The 23,419-nt window shown below is 36.5% G+C and overlaps 1 protein-coding gene and 1 long non-coding RNA gene across 3 annotated transcripts; one reads left to right on the top strand and one right to left on the bottom strand.

The window, feature by feature from the left end:
- Nucleotides 1-832: 832 nt before the first annotated feature.
- LOC149108536 (uncharacterized) lies at nucleotides 833-2,507 on the bottom strand. 2 transcript variants are annotated; one of them, XR_016208728.1, is made up of 3 exons: nucleotides 2,392-2,507; nucleotides 1,877-2,006; nucleotides 833-1,186 (listed from the first exon to the last, which is right to left on the bottom strand). It is a non-coding gene; the product is annotated as an uncharacterized LOC149108536 (long non-coding RNA). The 2 variants fall into 2 exon arrangements; XR_016208727.1 differs by lacking the exon at nucleotides 2,392-2,507 and having other exon boundaries at nucleotides 1,877-2,380.
- A 5,965-nt stretch (nucleotides 2,508-8,472) lies between these two features.
- Nucleotides 8,473-23,266, top strand: LOC110040597 (beta-galactosidase-1-like protein 2). The gene is made up of 17 exons (XM_020745850.2): nucleotides 8,473-8,957; nucleotides 9,948-10,016; nucleotides 10,693-10,788; nucleotides 11,633-11,741; nucleotides 13,004-13,099; nucleotides 14,083-14,170; nucleotides 14,569-14,639; nucleotides 15,215-15,365; nucleotides 15,814-15,876; nucleotides 16,206-16,301; nucleotides 16,577-16,624; nucleotides 17,456-17,508; nucleotides 18,205-18,354; nucleotides 19,170-19,368; nucleotides 19,871-19,958; nucleotides 20,368-20,608; nucleotides 21,198-23,266. The coding sequence occupies exons 1-17, from the start codon at nucleotides 8,644-8,646 to the stop codon at nucleotides 21,270-21,272; spliced, it is 2,007 nt and encodes a 668-aa protein (XP_020601509.1). The 5' UTR covers nucleotides 8,473-8,643; the 3' UTR covers nucleotides 21,273-23,266.
- Nucleotides 23,267-23,419: the final 153 nt, after the last annotated feature.

The raw sequence follows: 23,419 nt of genomic DNA, 5'->3' as shown, positions 1-23,419 counted from the left end.
TCTCCAATTTTTTCCACTTAAAGCAGAGCATAATGCCAGGAAGATTTAATTATGCAAAGATTGTTCGAGGAGCCCTTAGTCTTGTCCTCCACCGCGGACTCTCTGGAGGATTAATTCTAATTTATAAACCTCTATTTTCTTAGGGAGAAGATTTGGAGAGGAAGTTTTAATCTCATTCATGATCTTCCATTCGGCCTTTTACGTTCAAAAAGGTTTGTATTACTAAAACTTCCTTCCATAATTTTCTCTCACTAGGTTGAGGGCTAAGAGCTGGCGGTAGGACTAGACTATACATTTATTTCTAGAGTTAGTCTAGTCTTAACGCAAGTTCTTAAACCTTAACCCTCTTTGAGTAAAATTAATTTGGGAGTTTTCATTCGTATTACAACCCTTTTTGAGCGTAGAAGGACTCGAGAAAGATTGTGGATGAGAGTTAAACTTAGTCTTCAAATTCTCTCCCCAAGAAGGCAAAAGATTATGGAAGAGATTTAACCCTTCCCACTGTTTTTTCATTCAGGGGAGCTAAGGGTTGGGGGACAGGAATCAAAAGTTTTCGAACAATCTTCGCCCGTAGGAATATGGAGGATTTTCAACGGGAGTTAAACACTGTGTACAAGGGGTCGTGGAGGGGTGTTTAACTCCCTCTGGCGATTTTATCTTGGCATTGCCCTCCGCTTTAGGCATGAATGGTCGAAGGAGTAAACTAAATTTAAATGTCAAGTAAAGGACAACGACACACGTTAAACCGCATTCACCTTTCGGGTTCTGCGGCATATTTGTTTTTCTTTAGTTCGTTTCTTAGTTATCTTTTATTATAGGAAGGTTTAAGAGCTTATTGGAGTTTAGTCTTTAATTTACTCTTTGCACCTTCTTTACATCAGTAAAGTTTTCTTTCGTTAATTCAAAAATCTCGTCCGATCCTTTCTCTTTTTTCTCCTCTGCAGTGATTTTGATATCATATACATATGATATTTACAACTTTATTCGTTAATTAGCTATCTCATGGTCAGTCCACTACATGCATGTACGAGGCTCGAACGATCTACATCAAAATGAGTTATTTTTTCTTAAAGTTTATTGTTAAGTTTGAAGCATATATTTCAAAGTGTTTCTACACTTGTCTTGTAGCCTGTTCTTGCAGTTGTGCCGTGCCACTATTTATTTTCTTTACTATTCTTCAGTCTACCTGTTGATAAAACCAAATATTAACATTAAATTAGAATGTGTCAACTAGAATCAACATATATACGGTGGGCTGTGCAAATGCGATGCTGCTCTCATTGTTTTTTATATTTTGTCTTCAAATAGAACTTTAAGGTATTCGCTTAAGTGATTATATATTAATAAGCTGCAGCTATCTTCTGGCTTCAGATTTTCCTGACAAGGAGAGAAAAGCAGCAAAGGTGATGGTGTACGATAGTACCTCAGCTAATCACAATGCAGCATTTGCATTAGTATATACACCAGTAGAATTCCAATAATAATAAGCACGTAACTGTATCATTGTAAAGTATAATAACGTTTCCTTATTAGTCTTTACATTATACATTATACCCAAGAGTGATCAAAATCAAAGATATCTTCAAAAGGCCATTAGTAAGAACTCTGAAATCATCAGGTGGACTGCATTGATTTTCTCACCCGTTTTGTTCTTAACTACTTTTAGACCAAGAAAAAGACAACCTTTAATAAATCGACCCTTGCTTCATCTAACTGGAATGTTAGCACGATCTTGTTTCTTTATTAACCATCATAAACACGCTCTGCCCTAGTTGATCTGAACAAGTGACAGGAGTTTACTTTTAAAGTTTCTGTTTATATTTTTATGGACCTATAAGCACAAATCCAAATAAAGATAACGAGCATATTCTTTTACCATGTTTAAGCTGGACGCCCTCGCAGCCATGGGCTGGGTTCGTAGCGCCAAGTCCCTCTTCAAAGAAGTCCTGTGATATTAAATTTAAACCCTACTCGGCTGTGTTAATACTTGGGTGCATGGGTAGTATCTAATATTAACAAAGCGAAATTTCGTGTTATAGTTTTTTCACGTTTTTCCTGTTCCAGACTTCAGGCATGATGCCAGTGATTTATGCCCCAAACCGGTATTGATTGCAGTAAACGAAAAAAGAAGAACAGAAAAAACAAAAAAGAAAAAGCTTCAATCAGGTTACTAAGCATCCCCGCGCGTTTGGTCTTCTTTAGCCCGTCTAAATATTGGAATTGGTAACATAGTTCTCAAACTGTTTATTTAGCCTTGCGTTTCTTCTTGGAACAGTATCAGTTATAGCTTGTAAGGTTGCTCTACCTTGAGCTGGTACTTGACGGTCTTAAAACTTGCGAGTGTTTTCATTGATTACTAAAAGATCCTTTATTAAACTACCAAAAACTTACCACATTTCAGTTTGAAGGAAAGAACTTGTTTGGATGCAACGCTAAACATCCTTGCTTTTAGAGACCAAGAGGTCCAAAAAAAACAATCTTTAAAATGTGGATTAGAACACAACTTTCATCAGAAGTGATTTGAAATAACTTCTTAATGCAAATATACAAGATGTTGTTATGAATTACAACCAAAACTGCCATATATGTTTTTGTCTGACACGTGATTGATTCTTGGTTTCTTGGAGGTCCTCGTCACAATACCTGTACAGCACAGCAGCAATATCAGTAGTAATCTCACCTTCAAGTTGAGCTTTGATCATGCAAATACATTGTGCTTCAGTACTTTCATATCTTATGGTCAGCGCGTCTCAGAAGAAAATCTGGAGTCAATGTGTTTTCCACTGTCTTGGTATCAAGAAAAATACAAAATATCCTGAGATCATCACATATTTTATCAGTTCGGCAAGGCAAAATTTTTTAATTTTTACGAACGAAACATGTCAGAGATGTTTTGCGCCTGAAATTGCGAAAATCTTTTTTCAATCTAGTTACTTTTGAAAATTTGATAATACATCAGAAAAATTCCTGATTGCCCGACCTGGAGGTCCTGTGTTCAAATAAGTCGGGGATTCAGATGTTTCTCTGTCCCAGACTCCCGTAATGCTAGACATCTCATCTTTCACGGTTCTTCATTGTTAACAAATTTCTGAACAGGATACTTGAAAATTTTCTCAGCAACAGATTCAGGTAAAATGAGAAAACGATTAACTTATCTCAAATTAATGAGATGTTTCGAGTGTCAGGTTACAGCAGAATCCAAAAGCTACACGCTGCAATCAAATCAAAATGGCTGATGTATCTTTCGATCAGATACCTCAGTGTTTCACCCTGGCAAATAAAGAGCAAGAATCAATGAAATAATAGAGTTGTTCTTTCATTAACAAATATTAAGTCAATTTAAGAGAATACAATTCTGCAGTGTCACTTCCTAAAGTTAGCGGAATTCTAAAGATTGTTGTGTTTTGTTCTTATGGTTGCTTTGTTGCAATGAAGTATTCTTTATGAAGGAAAAACTAGGGAAAAATGTGATAATTAATAATAATTAACAACTTATATTGCGCCTTTTAACATGCAATGATCAAAGGCGCATTACATCATTAATTCCGAAAATTATAGCAAAGTTTTAAAACTAGTTTAAAAAGGTACGTTTTGAGTAAGGATTTAAGCTGTTGAACTGTGTTTGATTTCCTTAAAGAGAAGGGCAAGGCATTCCACTATGTGGGAGCAGCGACAGAAAACGACCTGATTCCAAAAGATGTCAACATCTTCCCACGAGGGAAATGTACCATCCCTCTGAAGGTCTCTTATGTCCAACTAAAATTTATCGAAGCACTGAAGATGCTGGTTGGAGAATTTTGAATACCTGCTTCTTAAATATCCGTTTAGACATCATTACCATGTTGCTACAAATTTTTGGTTGCATTTTTTTTATCAATATACGTCAAAAATCCAGGATTAAAAGATCATAGAAAGCCTGCGATAAAATCTAATCGTGATGGATCCAAATCAGTTGTTAAGTGAAAGTCTGACTGATTAAAATGATAGTGAAAAGAGTTCCAGTTCGGTTGAACTGCGTTTATAACAGGTGGCCATAAAACAGAATAAAAACTAGCCGCGATAGATCATCTGTCAGTATCAACTATCAGTGTTATTTGACCTCAAACTATTAGATCGTTAAAATTTGCAAAATGCCAGATCAGGAAATTTAACGGTAAATATCCCCTAATTGATGGTTTTCGATCTGTATTCTTCTGAATATTGTTTTTGAACAATATGTTACATCTAACTTGTGAAGAGAACATAAATTTTCGTCCCAATTTGATTCTAAGTCAGCGGAAAACCAAACTGTTATAGGTACAGTTTATATTATCATGTCAGTGAAATCTCTCTAAATTTCGTTAAAAGTCGATCAATACTGCAAAATTATCAGCCACAAGCACTCATTTTACTCAGAATATCCATTCACGCTAGCTGTGGAAGTTTTTTTTTTACCGCTTCTGTTATTTAGGGCTGTGTGTTATCGATCCATATTTTTTACCGGCACTTCTATACTATTTGTCAATAGTTTAGTAAACTGCAATGAATGATTATTAGAAAACTGTTTTCACAGTTCTTTTATGCAAATTGGGTTTGTAATGGCTTGTTTGTCTTTGCTAACATCGACGTCTTGTCACAAGTTAGTATCTCAACTGAATCGTTTGCATGTCTATTTTTCTTGTTTGTGAAATTCCTTTTGCAAAAATATCTTATTTTGCCGAGTTTTACGATCAAGTCTGTATCTGGTTTACGATGGAAAGGATGAGATTTAATACAAAATTTCACTGATATCCGAGGATTGCTTGAAATCACTTTCACACCAAAATGACGCGTTTGTGAAAGTGATAATTGAGATTAGAGATCTGGAAAATTCACTGAAAGCTGAGAGATTGGCTGTAACATTTATGATAGATAAAAAGTCGACGCAAATTTGAATGATAACTGAGATTCCAGCGATTCCGCCCCCGGCCCTCTTCTACATAGACACTATGAAATAATAATTAATTGACCTAATGTTTGCTGCTAGAAATATTAATTCTCAATCGTTACTGTTAACATTTTTCTTCATTAATGAAAAAATTTAATCCATTAATTTCAAGTCACTAAATTTCGCTAATTGACAGTGTATATGGTAAGGAGATTTAATAATTTGATCACTTGGACTGAAACCTGTTGGTGTAAACGACAAAAAAGGAAAGAAAACGTGATAGACTTATCTGAAATGAAGTGCTTCCAAAAGTGGCCAATCGCCAGGGTCCAAGAGCTGCACACTGCAATCCACAATAGATGCATTTTCTTTCAAAATACCTGTGTTCAAATTGCAGAATTAAAAGAGGAGACCTCATAAAGCTTAGTTAAACTATTTATCGATCTCTCAAAGCAAGCTTTTACGAACAATTTTAGCTCTGGTTTCAATACTGTGTCAATACGTGATAGAAGCAGCACAGTAATGTAATTTTATATATTTTTGATAATAATTGAACAATATCTGCCAGTTTGGCTTTGACTTCATACCCAAACTCCATATTATATCAACTGAGGGGGACTTATCTGAAGTGAGATATTTCCAGTGTCAACTTGTGCTTGCGTCCACGAGCAACACAGTGCAATCCAAAGACGCCGCTCAAATGTAAGCATTCTTGTCAACATGTCTCTGTTTAACCTTAAAATAAGAAACATCAATAAATTAAGCTGCCTCTCTTCGTTTTGTCAAATTTTTACCAAAAGGTTTGGTCCTGATCCACTTTCAAAGTACCACTGAACTGAGCTTGAGCAAGCCAGGCATTTACAAAAAGTTCAGCCGTAAGTAATCGTGCACCAAAATCGGCGACAAATTAACAAATTTGCAAACACTCTGATTAACCTATCTGAAATTGAAGTTGTCCCTTCACGAAGAGGCCTGCTAGGATGGTATAACAACGTCAGCCACACTAGCTTACTGGTGATTGGCTCCAATACTGAACACAATCAGCTCTTTGAAAGACTGCAATTTCGTTGAACTTGTTATCTTGTGAGTAACAACAAGCAAAATATTGATAATTTAGTAACCTTTTATAATTTTGGAGAGGTTAGCGAGTAATAAGTTAGGTATCATGTAGAGGACCTTATTCAGGATTAGTGCGTGAGCCCGAAACTAAAAATTGAATACAGTCGTGCAACTTTCAACACGAGTCTTGGCATCTTTGTTCGTTCCTTTGCAACTGAAGTTTGCCGGGCTTCTTAACCATTCCCTTTTTTCACCGTGCTATGCAAGAAGACCTAATATTTGGATATTGCAAGAAGACCGATAACATTTTGATTACTAGCTGCCTGAAATCGTGGAATTGTAAATGTAACTGTGAGAGAAATAAGAAATCTTTGAAGTACTTATCTGAAAAGAGACGTTTCCAATAGTCAACTTATGGGCCAGATTCCAAGAGCCACACACTGCAATCCAAGATGACGGCGGTACTTCCTTTTGGAAGGATATCTAACCTGACGAAAAAGAGGAGACATCAATAAACCATCAAATTATTTTTATCATGAAACTCAGCCGAATTGTCAGTCATGATGTAGCATCTTCAGAAAACAATAGAAAAGAGTTGCAGTGTCCTTCTCCTGTTTCTAAAGCAATAGCTAAAGTGAAAATGGAGGGATTTTGTCTTTCGACTTTAATAGATCAAAACTGTGGAAGATGAATGTACCCTTACTGCGCCTTTCAATAACATGCGGACTCTAAAATTCAAAGTTCGCTACCGTCAATCAAATGTTCTGCGTCTCCTCCCATCTTCCGAGTACTGCCGAGCACGCGGTAATCAAATCAAAACGTTGAGCACAGCTCAGACAACATAGTCGGAAGCTGCGATTACGAGCGAAAAGGCATAACTTGCGGTTGAAACGGGCTCAATATTAAATATTGGTAAGAAACATTTTAACTAGACTGAATCTTTATGAATTGCTTACGAACGAAAAAGCTTGTTAATTGTTTATAAATCGGTATTTCATCAACTTACTTATTACATGGCGCTTTCATTATGGCGTCTCTTGGGCGTCACTGATGAACACCGAGCCGAAACGCTAAACGTGCAAAAATTAAAGCGACAGCTAAACGAGACGAAAAACTGCAGCAAATCAGTACACGAATAAGCAAGAGAAGAAAGATACAGTTAGAAACTGTGGATTTACCTGAAGGGACTCAATCGATGGAAGATACAGGTTCGCTTTGTTAGCACACATGCAACATGACCGACACCAGAGTGACGGGTGTGTCCCTTGAGACTTTGCTATATAGGCAATTAAAATTCACATCAACTGTGAGAAATATTCTTCGCTCACACCGAATTTTTCACCATTGTTGTGCATTGAATAATTGGCAATTGGGAGAATAGATTGCGTGAACAAATTCTTGGTTACCATAGCTTCCTGACTTGTAATAAATCTACGAAAAAAACATGTTTCTACGTTTTAGGAGTCGACCATTTGACTTTTGAGGCGGCTGGGGTGGGTAATTTGATATAGTTATGATTTTTTTTTGAACCCTGTCATGCAGCAGGAATTTGTTATTCTCTCGGGACATGTGCGTGCATGGAATTTTCTCTCAGTGTAACATGCTTTTTTCTGGCTAGCTAAATGTGCGTGAATTTTTCTTCAGAAGTGGTTGTGGGCATGAATTGCACACATGGACATTTTTTTTTTTCAAAATCTACCGTGTTCCCTTTGGATGAAAGAAATATAATAATAATAATAATAATAATAATAATAATAATAATAATAATAATAATAATAATAATAATAAATAGGAGAAACTGACCCCTTAACTTGAAGACCAGCTTGTAAACGTTGTAACCAGCTCGTTAGCTTCAAAACCAGACTTGAAAAAAACAATCTTTTTGTATGCTTTTTGCAAATCGATAGCAATCGATAAGCGGATTGTTCTGTGGGTTCGATTGTTATCGATTGCCGATATCAATCGATAGCAATCGGCGATTTAGCCTCCGAGCAGGCTCTTGCGAGAGATCAGTCAGTCAGCGAGTGAGCGAGCCTTGTTCGTGCCACCAATGACGAGAGCCTACTCGCAGGCTATCGGTGATTGATATCGATTGAATCAATTGATTCCCGATATAGATGTTTATCGATTGACTACGCCTGGTGTATGAGCAGCCGTGTGGGGACGGGAGTATTGCGGACTAGCTGGGGCCTGTTTCTCGAAGGTCCCCGGAAGTTTTCGCACCCGGGAAGCCGTGGCAAAATGTCAAGCGTTATGATTACAAAGCTGTTTTATTCACATATTTGTAATATCAACAGAGGTTTCCTTCACACAAGAAGTTTCAGGTGTATACACCTCTCTATTTTTAGATACAGATTAACCAAAAATGGCTTTGCGGGCCCGAAAAAGTTCCCGGGACTTTCGAGAAATGGACCCGTTTATAACGGTGCCAGTTTAACCCCACCCTACCCTGCTTGAGATGGCATTGTTAGTCCCCAGTTCCCAAAAAAGTACCTGTTGGCAAACCAGAAACATTTCTTTACATAAAGCTATCAGTCTGATCGGGCTTAGTAATCGCCGAAGTAATATCGACTTCTTATTTTACCCGGGTGCCAGCAGCCTGCAGGGAGCACGCTGTTAGGACCAGGCGAACTGAAGAATAATACTTCTGTAAAGTTTGGTGAGCTGAGTCGACAAAGATGCGAATTTTCACCTTTCGCTTACCACAGATCAGCAAACAACAACTGTTACTGCTGACAATCGCTATCGTATGTTTCATCGGTTATGTGCTCCTTGAAAGAAAACCTAACGGTGGCGATTTTTCAAACTTAAAAGACAATAGCAAGGAGAGAATATCTAGAGGTGGTTTAACTTTAGGAGAGAAGGAATTTTTCCTTGATGGAAAGCCCTTTCAAATCCTCAGTGGGGCAATACATTACTTTAGAGTTGTTCCAGAGTATTGGAAAGATAGATTGCTAAAACTCAAAGCCATGGGATTAAATACCGTTGAAACGTGAGTAAAATTTTCGTTTACTTAAATTGAATCTGTTAAAGTTAAGTATTAATTACCTTGAACACCTCACCCGTATGTAGGGTTTAGTTCAAGATTTAACTGTGTGAAATTAATTTATAACCTGTTTATTGTACACAGTAGTTGTTTATTTACGTCTTTTAATTTTCTTGTAAAGCAAAAATATACTAGATTCTGTGACGACGTTGTTAAATACCTAAAGTGCACCTCATTGAAAACTTTTTAACTTAATTGTTGTCAACTCAAATTAGTTTTTAGTTAGTTTAAGTTAACTTTGTTGAGTATGGATACTCTCTTTGCTGAGTCCCGGGGGTTATAGTAACTTTTGATCTCAAACCCCTAATCATTAATATGACAGCAATCATCTAGCTGGCTAAGAGACAAGGGGAGACAGCAACTTAAATTATAAACATATGTTTATATTCAGTGATATAGGCGAAGATTTCCTTGAGCTTTATATGCATTTGATTTCAAACTTGTTGATGCAATGGATTTCCAATTTTTCAAACACAGGGAATGGGAGTTGCTTCAAGAAATAGGGAGGTCTGCAAAATAAAGTGGAAATTTCTCCCAACAGTTTTGCTGAGGAAAAAAAAATTTGCTTCGAATAATTAAGCATCGCAAAAAATTGAGTGTTTGAGAAATCAGGATTCTACTGTTCCTAAAAATATCCATATACTCTCCCATAGAGGGGATTGGAATTTCCTAGGGGTGGAGGGGTTTGAAATTAATGTGTGAAGTTTAATTGAAATTTCGAGAGGGGGCGGGGGATCCTTAAAAAGCTACTGAAATTGGAGGAGACATGGATATTTTTTGGAACTACACATTATCAAGTTGCCAGTAACGGTAATGCAATAACTGATTCCTTATGACAGAAGTTGAGCAGCTACACTCTAGCTAGTTTGCATTATAAGATGGGTTGTTATTTTGTAGTTTCAACAGGGCTGACTTTCTAATCTTGCATCAATACAGGTATGTAGCATGGAACTTACATGAGGAGGTAAAGGGTGAATTCAAGTTTGATGGAAACTTGGACATAAAGTAAGAGGTATTAGTGAACTAAAAGTTTATAGCAGTCCAGAGTTCAAAATGGACCACAAAATTGTCTTCTTATTTGTGGCAGAACAAGTACAGATATTTTATAATAGACTAATGACCATCTGGTCGGTATAGCCATAATCTGTAGAGTCTGAGATACACTATTTAAATTCTCTGTTATTCTCTGGCTATCCTTTGGTGCTGTAAGATTTCTTGTCCTTTTACCAAATGAATAGTTTTTCCTAGATACCTTAATTGCACGCATGAAGTACGGCTTTGGAGTGACTTGGTCATAGTGTTTTCTCTGATTCTTACCTTTCTTAATCTTTGACAGGGAGATCTCCGATATACCTTGTAAACAGATCTTTATCTCAGTCATATAGTAACTGTACATGAAGTATCTTTATGCTCACTCAAGCTACATGTGACCCACAAATTTACTTCTATCAGTCTCGTTCACATCTCAGTAATATGCATATGGTTTGTGCAGCGCTAATAAACTTCCATTTCTGTCATGTTTTGGATTCCCCTGTAGTGTTTATGGTTTTTGAAAGAAGTATTTCGTTTGCATTTTTCTACTGTTTCAAATTTTTTTAGTCTATTAGCATCAAGAGAAGCTTACATTATTTGGGAAATTATCAGCTAAATCTGCTGTTCTCTTGTGTGTTTTGTTTTAAAGGGCTTTTATCAAGTTAGCACAAGATTTGGGTCTGTATGTTATTTTACGACCTGGACCCTACATTTGTTCTGAATGGGATTTTGGCGGACTGCCAAGGTAAGGAAAAATTTAGAATAGATAATTATGTGGTAGTGGAGTAACATTTACGTGTACTTTTTACAGGTAACAGCTGAACAGTAGGTTAGTAGCCGGTTAATTGTTTTTAAAGTACATACTTCTATTTAGGCTCACTGGCATGGTTGGCCAAGGCCAGAAGAACACTCTAGTTGTCTTGTATACAGGTATCTCTCAATAATGGCAATGGAAGCACAGTACAAATATTTATTAAGAGATTACCCTTTGTAAACCCTTAACTGTTTGCCTGTTACTGTTTACCTGTTACCCATTATGTACCCTATATAAGAATGCATTGCATTGTTTGACTTGTACATGAAGCACAACAGACACATTCAAACTCTGTGATAAGGTAAAGTCTGCAGTGAAACCTTATTGGCCCATCTGGCTTGCTCTTGTCTCTGGTTCAGCAATTAGGATTATTTCTACTCCTCCCTGAATGTGATGCTAGTTAGTCCATCACAGGGATTATCCAGAGCATTAAATTCACCCATTTAAACACCTGGGTGGAGAGACAAACTACTGTATTAAGTGTCTTATCCAAGGAGATAGCACAATGACCCTACCAGGACTTGAATCTGGACCATTCGGTCTGGAGTCCAACACACTAACCATAAGACCTCTTTATTTCCCACTCAAACTTGGTCCAAGATTCATGTACACTTATATCTCTGTGTTATCTTTACTGTTCAAATTAAATGTGCAAAGGGAGAGGGAGAGAGAGAGAGAGAGGGAGAGGTTGGGGGTGAAGTCAAGGAAGGTCCAACATTCATGTACACTTATATCCCTGTGTTATCTGACTTACTTCTTATCTTACTGTTCAAAGCTGGCTGTTAAGTGATCCTCACATGAAACCAAGATCGATGTATCCTCCATTCGTCCAGGCTGGTGATCAGTATTTAAAGGCACTTTTACCAATTGTTACTCCTTTACAGGTAATGTACAAATCTTTTGACCTTTTATTTTTAAATGACTCCGTTATTATCCTTCTCTATACATTGTTCAAATTCCTGGCAGACAGAAGATGGGAAGACAATGTAGTCTGAATAAATTAAAAATTAAAGGTAGATTTTATAAAATGAAAACTATCTTCAGGTTGGAAGGAGACACTCAATCAAAGCAAATCATCCCCAACCCAAAAATAGAAGCATATGAATGTTTATTATATAGACACGAGTATTTTACTGGAAAATACACCACTTGTAAAATGCACACGAAACCACATCCAGGACATGAGTGGCATGTTTTCCATATCCTCACTAGTGAAGATATCGATGATTTCACTGATATCAAGTTTGTCTCTAAAATTCTTCTTCAGCAATCTGGCTGTTAGTGTAATGTTACTTAAGACAAGTTATTAAATCTAATAAATTAAACTTCCAGCCAGAATGTATATGTATATTGTACAGTACAGGACTCCTACAAATACCTCTGCTACCCAAATTCAAAAGGCCTTGAGTTCTTAGGGCAACTATAATTATAGCAACTCCTGGGGGAGGGGCATACTCCCTATAATGGCCTATATGTGGAGCCTCCACCCAATGATGATGATTTCACTGATATCAAGTTTGTCTCTAAAATTCTTCTTCAATTCATTGGTACATTGAAACATCTTTGGGTCTTCCTCGAAAGTCTTTGGCAATCTTTCGAAATCTTCGGAAATCTTCGGAAAATGTTTGGCAACGTTGGTGTGACCTTCGGACAAGTTTAGGAGAATCTTTAGAAAGTGATTGGAAATCTTCAGAAAATCATCAAAAACACTGTCATCTGTATGTCTGTATAATAAAAAGAACATTACACGTTGCCTCAAAGATATGAATTTTATGTTCTTGTGGCAAGAACAATATCTCACGAGTGAGCGCAGCTCAACTCATGAGATATTGTTCTCGTGAGATATTGTTCTCGTGAGATATTGTTCTCGTGAGATATTGTTCTCGTGAGATATTGTTCTCGTGAGATATTGTTCTCGTGAGATATTGTTCTCGTGAGATATTGTTCTTGCCACTCAAGTAAAAAATATCCTCTATATACTAACAATAGATACAAGTCATGTTGGATTTAAAACAGACCAACATGATTAAATTGGATGAAACTGTGAGATTGTTTTTTAAGTGTCAGACTAGCTAAGAGACAAGGGGAGCTTGTCAAAGTACAAACCTGTTAAGTTGACGTTTTTTATTTTGTTTACCTGCACTAGTATTCCAAGGGTGGTCCAATAATAGCATTTCAGATAGAGAATGAGTATGGCAGCTATCCAGGTGCAGATGTCGTATATCTAAAGCACCTCAAAATGGTTAGTACCGGTACCTGGAAATCTAAGTCTTTGCATTTCATAACAAATTGTTAAATCATTAAATTATATTCGCATGGGCCAGCAATCTGGCTGTTAGTGTAATGTTACTTAATACAAGTTATTGAATCTAATAAATTAAACTTCCGGCCAGAATGTACATGTATATGTATATTGTACAGTACAGGACTCCTACAAATACCTCTACTACCCAAATTCAAAAGGCCTTGAGTTCTTAGGGCAACTATAATTATAGCAACTCCTGGGGGAGGGGCATACTCCCTATAATGGCCTATATGCGGAGCCTCCACCCGAAACTGGTACTTTTTTCAGGCTTCAGGTATATTAAAGGGTAAGGATTTTACAAGTTGAGCTATATGAAAGGGTAGGGAAATCTCTCATTTAGGTACTTAAAAGAGATTTTAATTAAAATATTTCTAACAGATGCCTTTAATACAGAATGATACTGTAGTATCATACTGTAATAATTTATTAAGCTCTACATAATTTAAGTCATTTCAGAGGTTTAGAATAGAGATGCAATGTTCTTACACGTAAGTAGGTATGTGAAAGGGGTACTTGTTTTTCAACAAAAGGTACATATACGAAAGGGGTACCTTTTCTGTTAAATTGGTATACAAAAGGGAAAGGGGTTGGACCTCAGGGCAGAGCCTTGCCATATAAAAGTTTGTAAAGTCACCCCTCTCCAGGCAGCAACAACAATTTTAAGACAACATTCTTGTGCCTTATTATTTACGAACTGCACATGAACTACATGTAAGATAAGTATAATCATTTAAAGTGGCTGCAGAGGATTTATATGACCTGATACATGGCAAATAAGAAATTCCAAATACATTTTGTAGCACATTTTGTATCTTTAGTTAATAACATGGGTGACTATGCCTAATGTCCCATTTGGTTGTAATGTTCTATAGCATTAGTAGAACTCTGTGTTACTCATTTTTGTGTTTATATACATGTAGGTAATGATCAATGGAGGTATAACAGAATTACTTTTTACATCAGATAATTATTGGGGAATGCAAAACAAACTTCCTTCACTGCAAAATGGTGTGTTACATTTAATATTATAAATTTGTTAAATAAGCTGCGTAAGACTAGCCATGAACAATGTATTATCACAAGTAACTGTCAACTTTACATCGTGAATTTGTGTGGTCGGGCATCTGTATGCATTATAAGGCGAGATTACTATCATCATTTTGTTAGCGAAGGGGACTTTGGGCACAATGCCCAACGAATTTGCCAAGCAGAAAGGTCTCTGATGAGGCCCTTGCCCGGGACAAAATGAGCTGCGTAAGACTGGCCACAAACAGTGTATTAATTATCACAAGTAACTGTCAACTTTAAATAAATGTAATTTACATTAAATTAAAATGTGTGGTGTGCTACAAAATATTAACTTATTTATTAACATGTTTAACATTTTTGATATTTTTAAACTACAGTGTTAAAAACAATCAACTTTGGAGTTGAAAAAGATGCAAAAGTAAGACTGACAGAGTTAAAGGAAACACAGGTACAGTAGGCATAGTTTCATGTAGTGTTAAATCTCTCACTGATTAAATGGTAAGTTACTAGTAATCTTCTCCAGCTCCCATTAAGGAGGTTAGGCCTGGATCAGGCCAATGTTTCTGTAGCATTAAGGAACTAGAAGTATTTTACTCCCCCTGGATGGAACACATTGTGCAGCATTATCCTTTTATATAAATTTCCTCCCACAAATAATTGCCTCATGATCTCCATGATTCCAGAATACTCTAAAGTCTGCTACTAAACAATTAGATCGTGAGCTGAAGATTTCTATCGCGTGATAGTTGACGAGGGTGCAGCCCTCGTCAACTATAACACATAGCAATCAAGAGCGAATAATGTAATTGTTTTAGTACAAATCTACTAGTCGTTCAAAATCCTCTTTACAGACACTGTCATTTTGTTAACAAGCGCACACTGCTTCGCTACTCTCTATCTCAGGATAGATAGTGAGTAGCGTAGCCAATCAGAGAACAGCATTCGTTATAGAACGCTAGTAGATTTATACTAAATGAAGTTAACTCTGTTTAATCATTTCCTTTCTTTGTTTAAATTGTGAAGCCTGACAAACCTGTAATGGTAATGGAATACTGGTTAGGCTGGTTTGATCAATGGGGTAGACAACATAGTGTCAAAGATGTTAAAGCAGTAGCTGACACCATGGAGGAAATTCTCAAGTTTGGAGCCTCTTTTAACCTCTACATGTTTCATGGTAATGAATGTCAGTTACAAATGAATATATGCAACCAAGTAAATAGTGAATATCCCTACAATAGAACTGTGATTCCCATGTAATATAGTATGAATATTAATATTTCAAACAAATGTAACATTTTGACCTCGTAAGTCTGGGTCAATACAGTTACAAACTGCATAAATATGTGTTTTTGAATTGAACTTATTCCCTGTAAGTTAATTTTAAAATTTTAACTCTTTTTTAAAAGAAATTTGAGTGAATTGTTCAAGTTTAAATATTCTAGTATTGTACAATAAAATTTGTCTGCTTTGTCTTCAAGTTACCTTTTTTATAATCTAAATTTTAGCCCCATAAACCTCTGACACATCATGCTTTTAATACTCACATTTCTTTCCAAATGTTTAAATTGCAAATCGTCATCACTGATAACTGATGCTCAATATCTCAAATATTTTATTTTTAGGAGGAACAAACTTTGGCTTTATGAATGGCGCAAATGGACTTGTACCAGTAACAACGTCATATGGTACAGTGAAGTAAAAAAATAGAACTAATCATGCTGTTAATATCATATCTGACAAACATTTCCTCATTCCCTTACCATGCTAAAAGTGCCAGTCTAAAAGAAACTGACAGGCATCTCTTGCTTTTTAGCATTTATTGAGCATTAGCGCTGGAATTATTAAAGAATAGAACTGAACAGAGATTGCCAACTAATTTCCAACTAATCTCCAACTAATACAGTAAGAAATTCATGCAGACTAATAATTATCTAATATGAATAATTTATTTGTTATAATTAATATCTATGATATTATTATTTAGTATTAAATAATGTGCCTTTTTTACTTACAGACTATGATGGACCTTTGTCAGAGGCTGGAGACACAACAGCAAAATATCACACTCTTAAAGCCATGATGATTAAACCATCTGCTTCACAAAACTCCAGTAACTAATTAAATGAATAAATTAACAATTAAAAGAATAAATCAATTAATTACCAGATTCCTTCAATTACTGTTACAGACACATTTCTTATTATGCGGTGAACATGTATGCATATAATTAGAAAACTTATTTATAAGCTGTAAACTGGCATTGTCATCATTGGATTCTCTGACCTCAAAAAAAAGTAATGAAAATTTAAAAATGTTTAATGCTATGAATATAACAGAATATATATTGGTATTCAATGAATACTATATTCACATCTTTTTCACCAGTGCCCCAAAATCTTCCACATGTTCCAAATTCTCCAAAAAAGGATTATGGTAAGTGGCAGCTTGTGAGGGAAAGTCAAATGTACTGCTGTGCCACTGCAGGGACCTTATGGTACAGACGGCATTCTTTTACTCACTTTCAGTGGTGTAGGTTAATGCTTATAAATACAGTTGTTTCAAGAAAGGTTGTCCTATCAAGGCATAAAAGTGTATGTGACAAAAGGTCAAAAGGGATTATTAGTGATGGTGGTTTATGACTCCTTGTTTAATGCTCGAGACGGTTTTTCAACACTTGTATTCATGTTTTCTCCTTCCCTCTTGCTAAAACACTGTCAACCTTAACTGTAACACCAAACTATTACTACCCATAATACTAATCAGCATTGTCGCGTACGCTTCTACTCTTTTATAGGACAATCTTTGTCAAAACAGCTGTATAATTGGTGCACAGCTCTGGACACCTTTGCTAGGCTGGCTCACATCAAGTCATCTGACCTACACGCATTAGTTCATGGGATTGTTCAGTGCTATGCAGAAACATGTCACTAAGTCTGTACCTGTAGAGGCATAACACACTTTTATCAACTAACAAAGATGATTTAAGTCTAGTTTGCACTTGATCAGCCTTGTTGATTGTGTTCACGAGTAGCTTGATTTGTTTTATTTTTGGTTTGATCATTTCATTCAGGGCAACATCTGTTAATTCCTGGTCCAGTTCTCTTTCAATATTAAATGAAGCACTTGTTCAGAACAGTATTAAACAAAATATCATGACTAGCTTACTGTAACATATCACACAAAGTAGCCTCCCCGTAAATACCGCACTGTAAATATAACTGTGGTACTGCAAGTTTTTCTTCCTCTTACATTGCCACCCAACAGGAAAAGTTGAAATGCAGCAGCTAATGTCATTAACTGAACTTCTTCAATATCATGTAAGTGGAAAATGATTATTGGCTTGTAACAATAATTTGCCACTGTAAGGCCCCAGTTACCGGGTTGTTATGATAATAACTGTCCGATAGGCAATGTAACAGTGCATTTGAGCCATTAAAATTTTTAATCCCTAATGAAAAAGATGAAATGAGATCATAATTATTGTTAGTATTTATTTGTTATTTCCTTGATATTGCTTTCAAAAACCACACAATGTGTTTGAAATTCATATTATATTAACAAGTTAAACATCTTAATTTATCCCTTTCATACTAATAATTGGACCGTTACTTTAGTGTTATATTTTCACGTTTTTGTTTCATGCCTTAATCCTTAATAAGTCTTATTTTCGTCACACACTGTTAAACTATTTATGGCTCATTTATCTTGGTATTCTTGTAAAACTGATGATGTTTCATCCGAAACATGTCTTGTTTGTATAATATGAATTTCAAACACGTTGTGTGGTTTTTGCAAGCAATATCATACTTTGTACTGCTAAGAAGCCTTGGTAAGTTATTCCATGCATTTTAAAACTACAGTGATATCACAGGCACAGAAACTGGATTTAGAATTTATTCAGTTGTATGATTGTGAGTCTCAGGGTTTTTATTATGCAGGCTGTTTATTTATATTTATGACTGTACCCTCTATCTCTCTATTTGATCCACTTTCCTTTTGCTTTATTATATTAGATTCCTGTTGAGCGTGATCATGTCATGCCGATGGAACAATTGCCAATTAACAATAATGGTGGACAGGGTTATGGCTTTATCCTTTACCAGACAGAATTAGCTACATTTCCTGAAGAAATTGAGATGGAGCAAGTGTTTGACAGGGCACAGGTATTCATTGTTACTTTTATTAGAAGCACTTTTCTAGTCAGTTGGGGTGCTCAAGTGACCTGCATAAAAATGGGAATAATATTCCTAAGCACATGGTAGTTTGGTTTAAATTATTTTTTGTTGTGTCACAGTCAAACCTTGATTTGAAATTAAAACTGAATGACATTCATTGAAGTATAGCAAAGAGAAAGTCAGAATGATGACTTGCAGATGACTTTTTAAAAGCATTCACATTCACATTTAATGTTGAACTTGACATCTGTTCCAAAAAAATCACACAAAATCAAGACTGAATATTGTTAAGCAACTTGAGAATTATGGCAGGATCTTCAAACCCCAGATCCTGAAAAATCTTCAAGGATTTTCAAAGATTCTGCTCAAAGATCTTTGCAAGACTTAAGGACCTTTTAAGGATACTTGAAAGATTGTTATCTTTAAGGACTTTAAGATATTGAAAGATCCTCAAATATTCTGTGAAAGAGTTTCCACCAGGGAGAAGAATAGTGTTCCAAAATATGAGTTGAATATATGTAGAAATAATATATCAAACACAAGCAAATTAAGTGCTTCATCGCAATTTCAAATGCAAATAAGACAATAAAAAAAAAATAAGTCCAGTGGAGTGTTTCTGATGAAATTTGAGGAATGTGATGTCGAGAACACTTTCTTAAGTATTTGTTATATTGTTACAGTCCAAGCGTGGCACCTAAATATGGCAATGACGTGTTTGATTGCCAAATAAATGAAAAAGATGTTAATTAATTCAGAACTGAAACTAAGGGTTAGAGTTTGAAAACTGAATTTTTCCTTGACAGGTTATTATAGATTCTATGTTGATTCATACATATGATGCAAGTTTGGAAGACAGAAGTTCTGTTCGTGTAACAGTGAGTAGGCATCTGACTCAGCCAACAATTAAAGATTTACTTGAGTTGAAAAGTCACAAGTTGGAGATCTTAGTGGAAAACATGGGTCGAACAAATATTGGCTGGGACATGAAAAAACTGCGAAAAGGTAACATCAGCAAGTTAATTAGTATTTATTTGTAAATCGCTTGTCTGAGTAATTTGTATTGTGACTAGTGTGTCGGAGGAAACTTTTAACAGGCATGCGACTTACGATACTGATCCATGGTCCTCGTAAAGCGTGGTTTCCTTAAGTCTTTAACTCCCACCTGGGTCATCTTGCTGTGCAATCTGTGTGGGCTACCGAACAGCATGCTCGGAGGTAGTAGTGTGGGGGGAGGGGAGGGAAGATGCAAATTCCAAAGGTCAGCTCCAGGGCTCTTACACCATTGTGATCAAGGGCTTTAATATACTACTAAGGTGTGCTAGATGCACCGGGTCTTTCTCTCATTTCCACATACTTTTAAATACATTGATTAAATAAGTACAAAAGATCAACTCTGATTACAAGTAAAAGTAGTCTGTTGGAGTCACTGAGAAGTTATAATAGGAGAAAGACAATTTATTCCTTGTAAAGTTCTCAGTACATTTTCATTTGTATCAACTTTCAGGAATCAGTGGTGACGTGAAAATTGATGATAAAAGTTACAACAAATGGCGAATCTACCCGCTTGAATTCAAACCACACATCCTGTCAAGGTAACGACTGTATAGCAAAACAATTATATCTAACATCTGGAACAGAGCAGTGGTCGTCAACACTCGAATGTGTCTGGTGTGACAAGATTGCGCAATCAATCGTTATGGAAGATCGAAGGTTTAACTCCTGAGAATGTTTTCGAGCCAGGATGTCGTCAGTCCATTCAGTCAAACCATCCTACAGGAAAGTCTGTTAGTTTTTCCTGGCACATTCAGCTGACTGGAGTCTAGAGATATACTATCACGACACCCAAACGTAATTACTTTATTTGCTTACGGGCGCTTCAGTGCTTGAGAAATTGCAACTTCTAAAAATGAATAGAAGAAAACAGGTCTACTTCTTATTTCCTCTCTGATAAACCTGTAAGTAGTACACAATCATAATCAATATTTGGTGACTGCTTTGCAGAATCAAAGAAAAAGGAACATGGTCTGATATGTCAGCTGGGAGTAAGAGTCTACAAGGTCCACACTTGTACAGGGGAACCTTTCAAGTCAATGATGTACCTCGGGATACGTTTCTGAACATGGAAAACTGGACCAAAGGCGTGTGTTTCATTAATGGACATAACCTAGGCAGGTACTGGACAAAAGGCCCTCAAGGGACACTGTATCTCCCAGCACCATGGCTACAGAAGGGAGAAAATGAGGCAAGTATGGTAACAAATATTTGAAGGGAATTTGCGGTAGACTTCTATCACCTGACACAAGACATTTAGTGTATTTCAAATGTAAGGAGCTATACAAATATGTGCGGCCCCAAAGTCAAAAATAGGCTCTTGATTTTGATCACTTTGGTCTCAAATAGGGTATGGTTTTTACACTCTAGTCTTAAATCGGGTATGTTCTTTTTGGAAGCTACTTTTTCATCATTATCGATAGGACCATAAGCAAAAGCCCTTCACAATGCCTTCAACATCTGTCAGAAATAGGTAGCTAATTATAAGGCAGGTCTGAAACAGGGTGTTGATCCAATGGTAAGGTCTTATATAGGGTATCAAATTTTTGATCAGGTTATAAATAGGGTAGGGAAAATCACAGATTTTGGTCTTAAATAGGGTCAGGTTTTTGGGAAGCGGGCCGCACACACCCACTGGATTTTTCTGGGAGTACATCCCCCCCCTTTCCCGCTGGGATTTTAAATTCAATTTGTCGATTATTTACCACTTCTTAGTTCTTTAATAATTCACTAAATTTGAGCCTTTATGTTAATTGATAACTTTTTCTTTTGATTTTCAGCTGGTAATATTTGAGCTTCACGATTACAAGAGTGCAGAAGTGTCATTTTCAACATCACCAATATTTAAAGAATAAAACGCCGAGGCTGAAACAAAGATCTACCCAATAAAACAACTCATCTCTTGTAAATCAGTGAGATTGAGGAAGACGTCGTAAATTTAATAAACTCCGACTGGTCGTGCTAAATTGAAAACGACTGCGAGCGACGCTGCAAACACCGGGATTGGTACATGATGGTAGCCCGATGTCGCTATGTGTGTGCAAAGTTGTTATGGAAGTGACACTGTACTAGAAGAGCGAAGAAATGGGAAACATTTGTGTCAGTGGGGCAGAAGGATTTATAAAGTTGTGCACTTTGAATAATTGCAAACCGTTAAAACATTTTACAAGAATTAGGGCCTGGATAATTTTGTAATACATGTAATATTATTATAGACATTGACATATTATTATAGGCATAATGGCCTGAAAACGTTTGAAGATTTAACCGATTTTAGAGTAAAAAAAAGTTGCAAAAAGATTTCAACACTCATAATTTGCCGTTTTGCGGTTACGTGACAATGTAAAACATGTCAAGGTAAGAATAACACGAACTGTATTTAATATAACGTATTTAATTTCCTCATGTTATTTATGAGGGCAAAAGCCTTGTAGTCATAGGCTACCAAACAGTGCCTCTTCTGAATATCAAATTTTTCCGCGTTCGGTATGACACAATAAATCATTTTGGGAACAAGAACCGTTGTTCGTAAATCTTCCTCGAAGGACTCGTTAAGTCTCCGATTTTCAATATCCAATCAAAGAATAGCTCGAGCACTCGAGCGTGCTCCAAACGTTGTACGTCATCATCGTTTCGTCAGTTGCCCAGCAACATTGAAATGAGAACTGCGGGCTGAGTTGATTCGTCATTGTTACAAAGGGTTCAGAGTTTTGATGTGCAGAGCGGGGCCTGGATGGAACTTGATTAAATGCTAGAAACGATGTCAAAATTTCAAAAGTCAGCTGTTTGAACTTATAGCAGGAAAATCTGCTAATAGTTTAAAAACTGGGCAGGAATTTTAACTGACAGCCATTCGGACCCTCTATACATCGGATCCAGTCAGAATCTGATTGAATATCAAGATTCATGGACGTGATATTAAATGTAACGCACGTGACAAAATACGTCGTCTAGACTGGTGAATAGAGTGTTTTCATTATCACGCAATAAAAATAAAATCAAAAACCATCCAGTGGATAAAGTCAAGAAATTGTGATATTATAGAAGATAAATAAAGAAGGCAGTTTCTCCAAGTTTAAGAAGTGTGCGTTGCCCCAAAGTTGAGATATTCGTGGAAATGTGCCGCGCAAATTTACAGATCCTAGTATGGAGCCGCCATGTTGGTGTTCCTCTTTGGCACACCAATATGGCGGCTGGAAAATAGTGTAAACATCTGGAACTTTCTTTGGTTATCTAGGAGACTGATTGTCTCCAATGAACAAACAAGCCTTTAAATAAGCACTTTTCCAAATACTATAACGTCTTAAACGGCTTAAAATCACGAGATAACTACATATTTTTCGACAAACGCGATCGTAGTGGCGAGTCTAAAACACAGGTCACGGGTCACTGGCTATTACTGTTTTTACTAATACTGAAAAAACCTTAAACCTTTACTAATACTAACCTTAAGCCTAAACATTGTCTTAGTGCAGTATTTAAACCTAAGGTTAGCATTAGGAAGGGGTTAGGGTTGTGGTTAGGGTTAGGGTTATTGGTAACACAATGACCCGTGGCCTGTGTTTTAGACCCGCCGTGATCGTAGCTTTGTGTCACGCACCGCCATAACTTTGAAATGCAAAATGCGCTGGTTTCCAAAGACGCTATTGAGCTGGAAAGTTGTAAACAGATATAAATTTAGTACATCTTATGACTGACGAAGATAAAAAGTTTGGTGGCTCTTTAGTTTTGGCTTTAAGAATTTGATGACGTCACGTGAAAACGCTCTGTAACGCTTGAGTAGTAATGAGTTCAAGAAAGAAGTGGTGCAATAAGGAAAACTTTTATTAATAAAATATCTCAAAACGAACCCGCAGGAGTGGTCAGTCATTTTAGTGTGTACAAGGAGGTAGAGGTGTGGTACAAATGCCAATGGCACAATTACTTCCCTCGTCCCCCTCTCGCCCTACCCTTCTTCGCCTTCTCTCATTATGAGCAGATCTCGATTCCTCAAGTTACCGTT

This window comes from Orbicella faveolata, unplaced genomic scaffold, assembly GCF_042242905.1.
Source record: "Orbicella faveolata isolate gen_17 unplaced genomic scaffold, um_ofav_v1 contig_25, whole genome shotgun sequence".
NCBI lineage: Eukaryota > Metazoa > Cnidaria > Anthozoa > Scleractinia > Merulinidae > Orbicella > Orbicella faveolata.
Note: the sequence above shows the minus strand (reverse complement) of the source record. Positions and strands in the feature narration are given on the sequence as shown.

Excerpts from the sequence above, each read along its gene's own strand:
- LOC110040597 (XM_020745850.2), top strand. The coding sequence starts at position 8,644 with ATGCGAATTTTCACCTTTCGCTTACCACAGATCAGCAAACAACAACTG. Across the intron at positions 10,017-10,692 it reads GATGGAAACTTGGACATAAA|GGCTTTTATCAAGTTAGCAC; the intron begins GTAAGAGGTATT and ends TTTGTTTTAAAG. Across the intron at positions 20,609-21,197 it reads TACAGAAGGGAGAAAATGAG|CTGGTAATATTTGAGCTTCA; the intron begins GCAAGTATGGTA and ends TTTGATTTTCAG.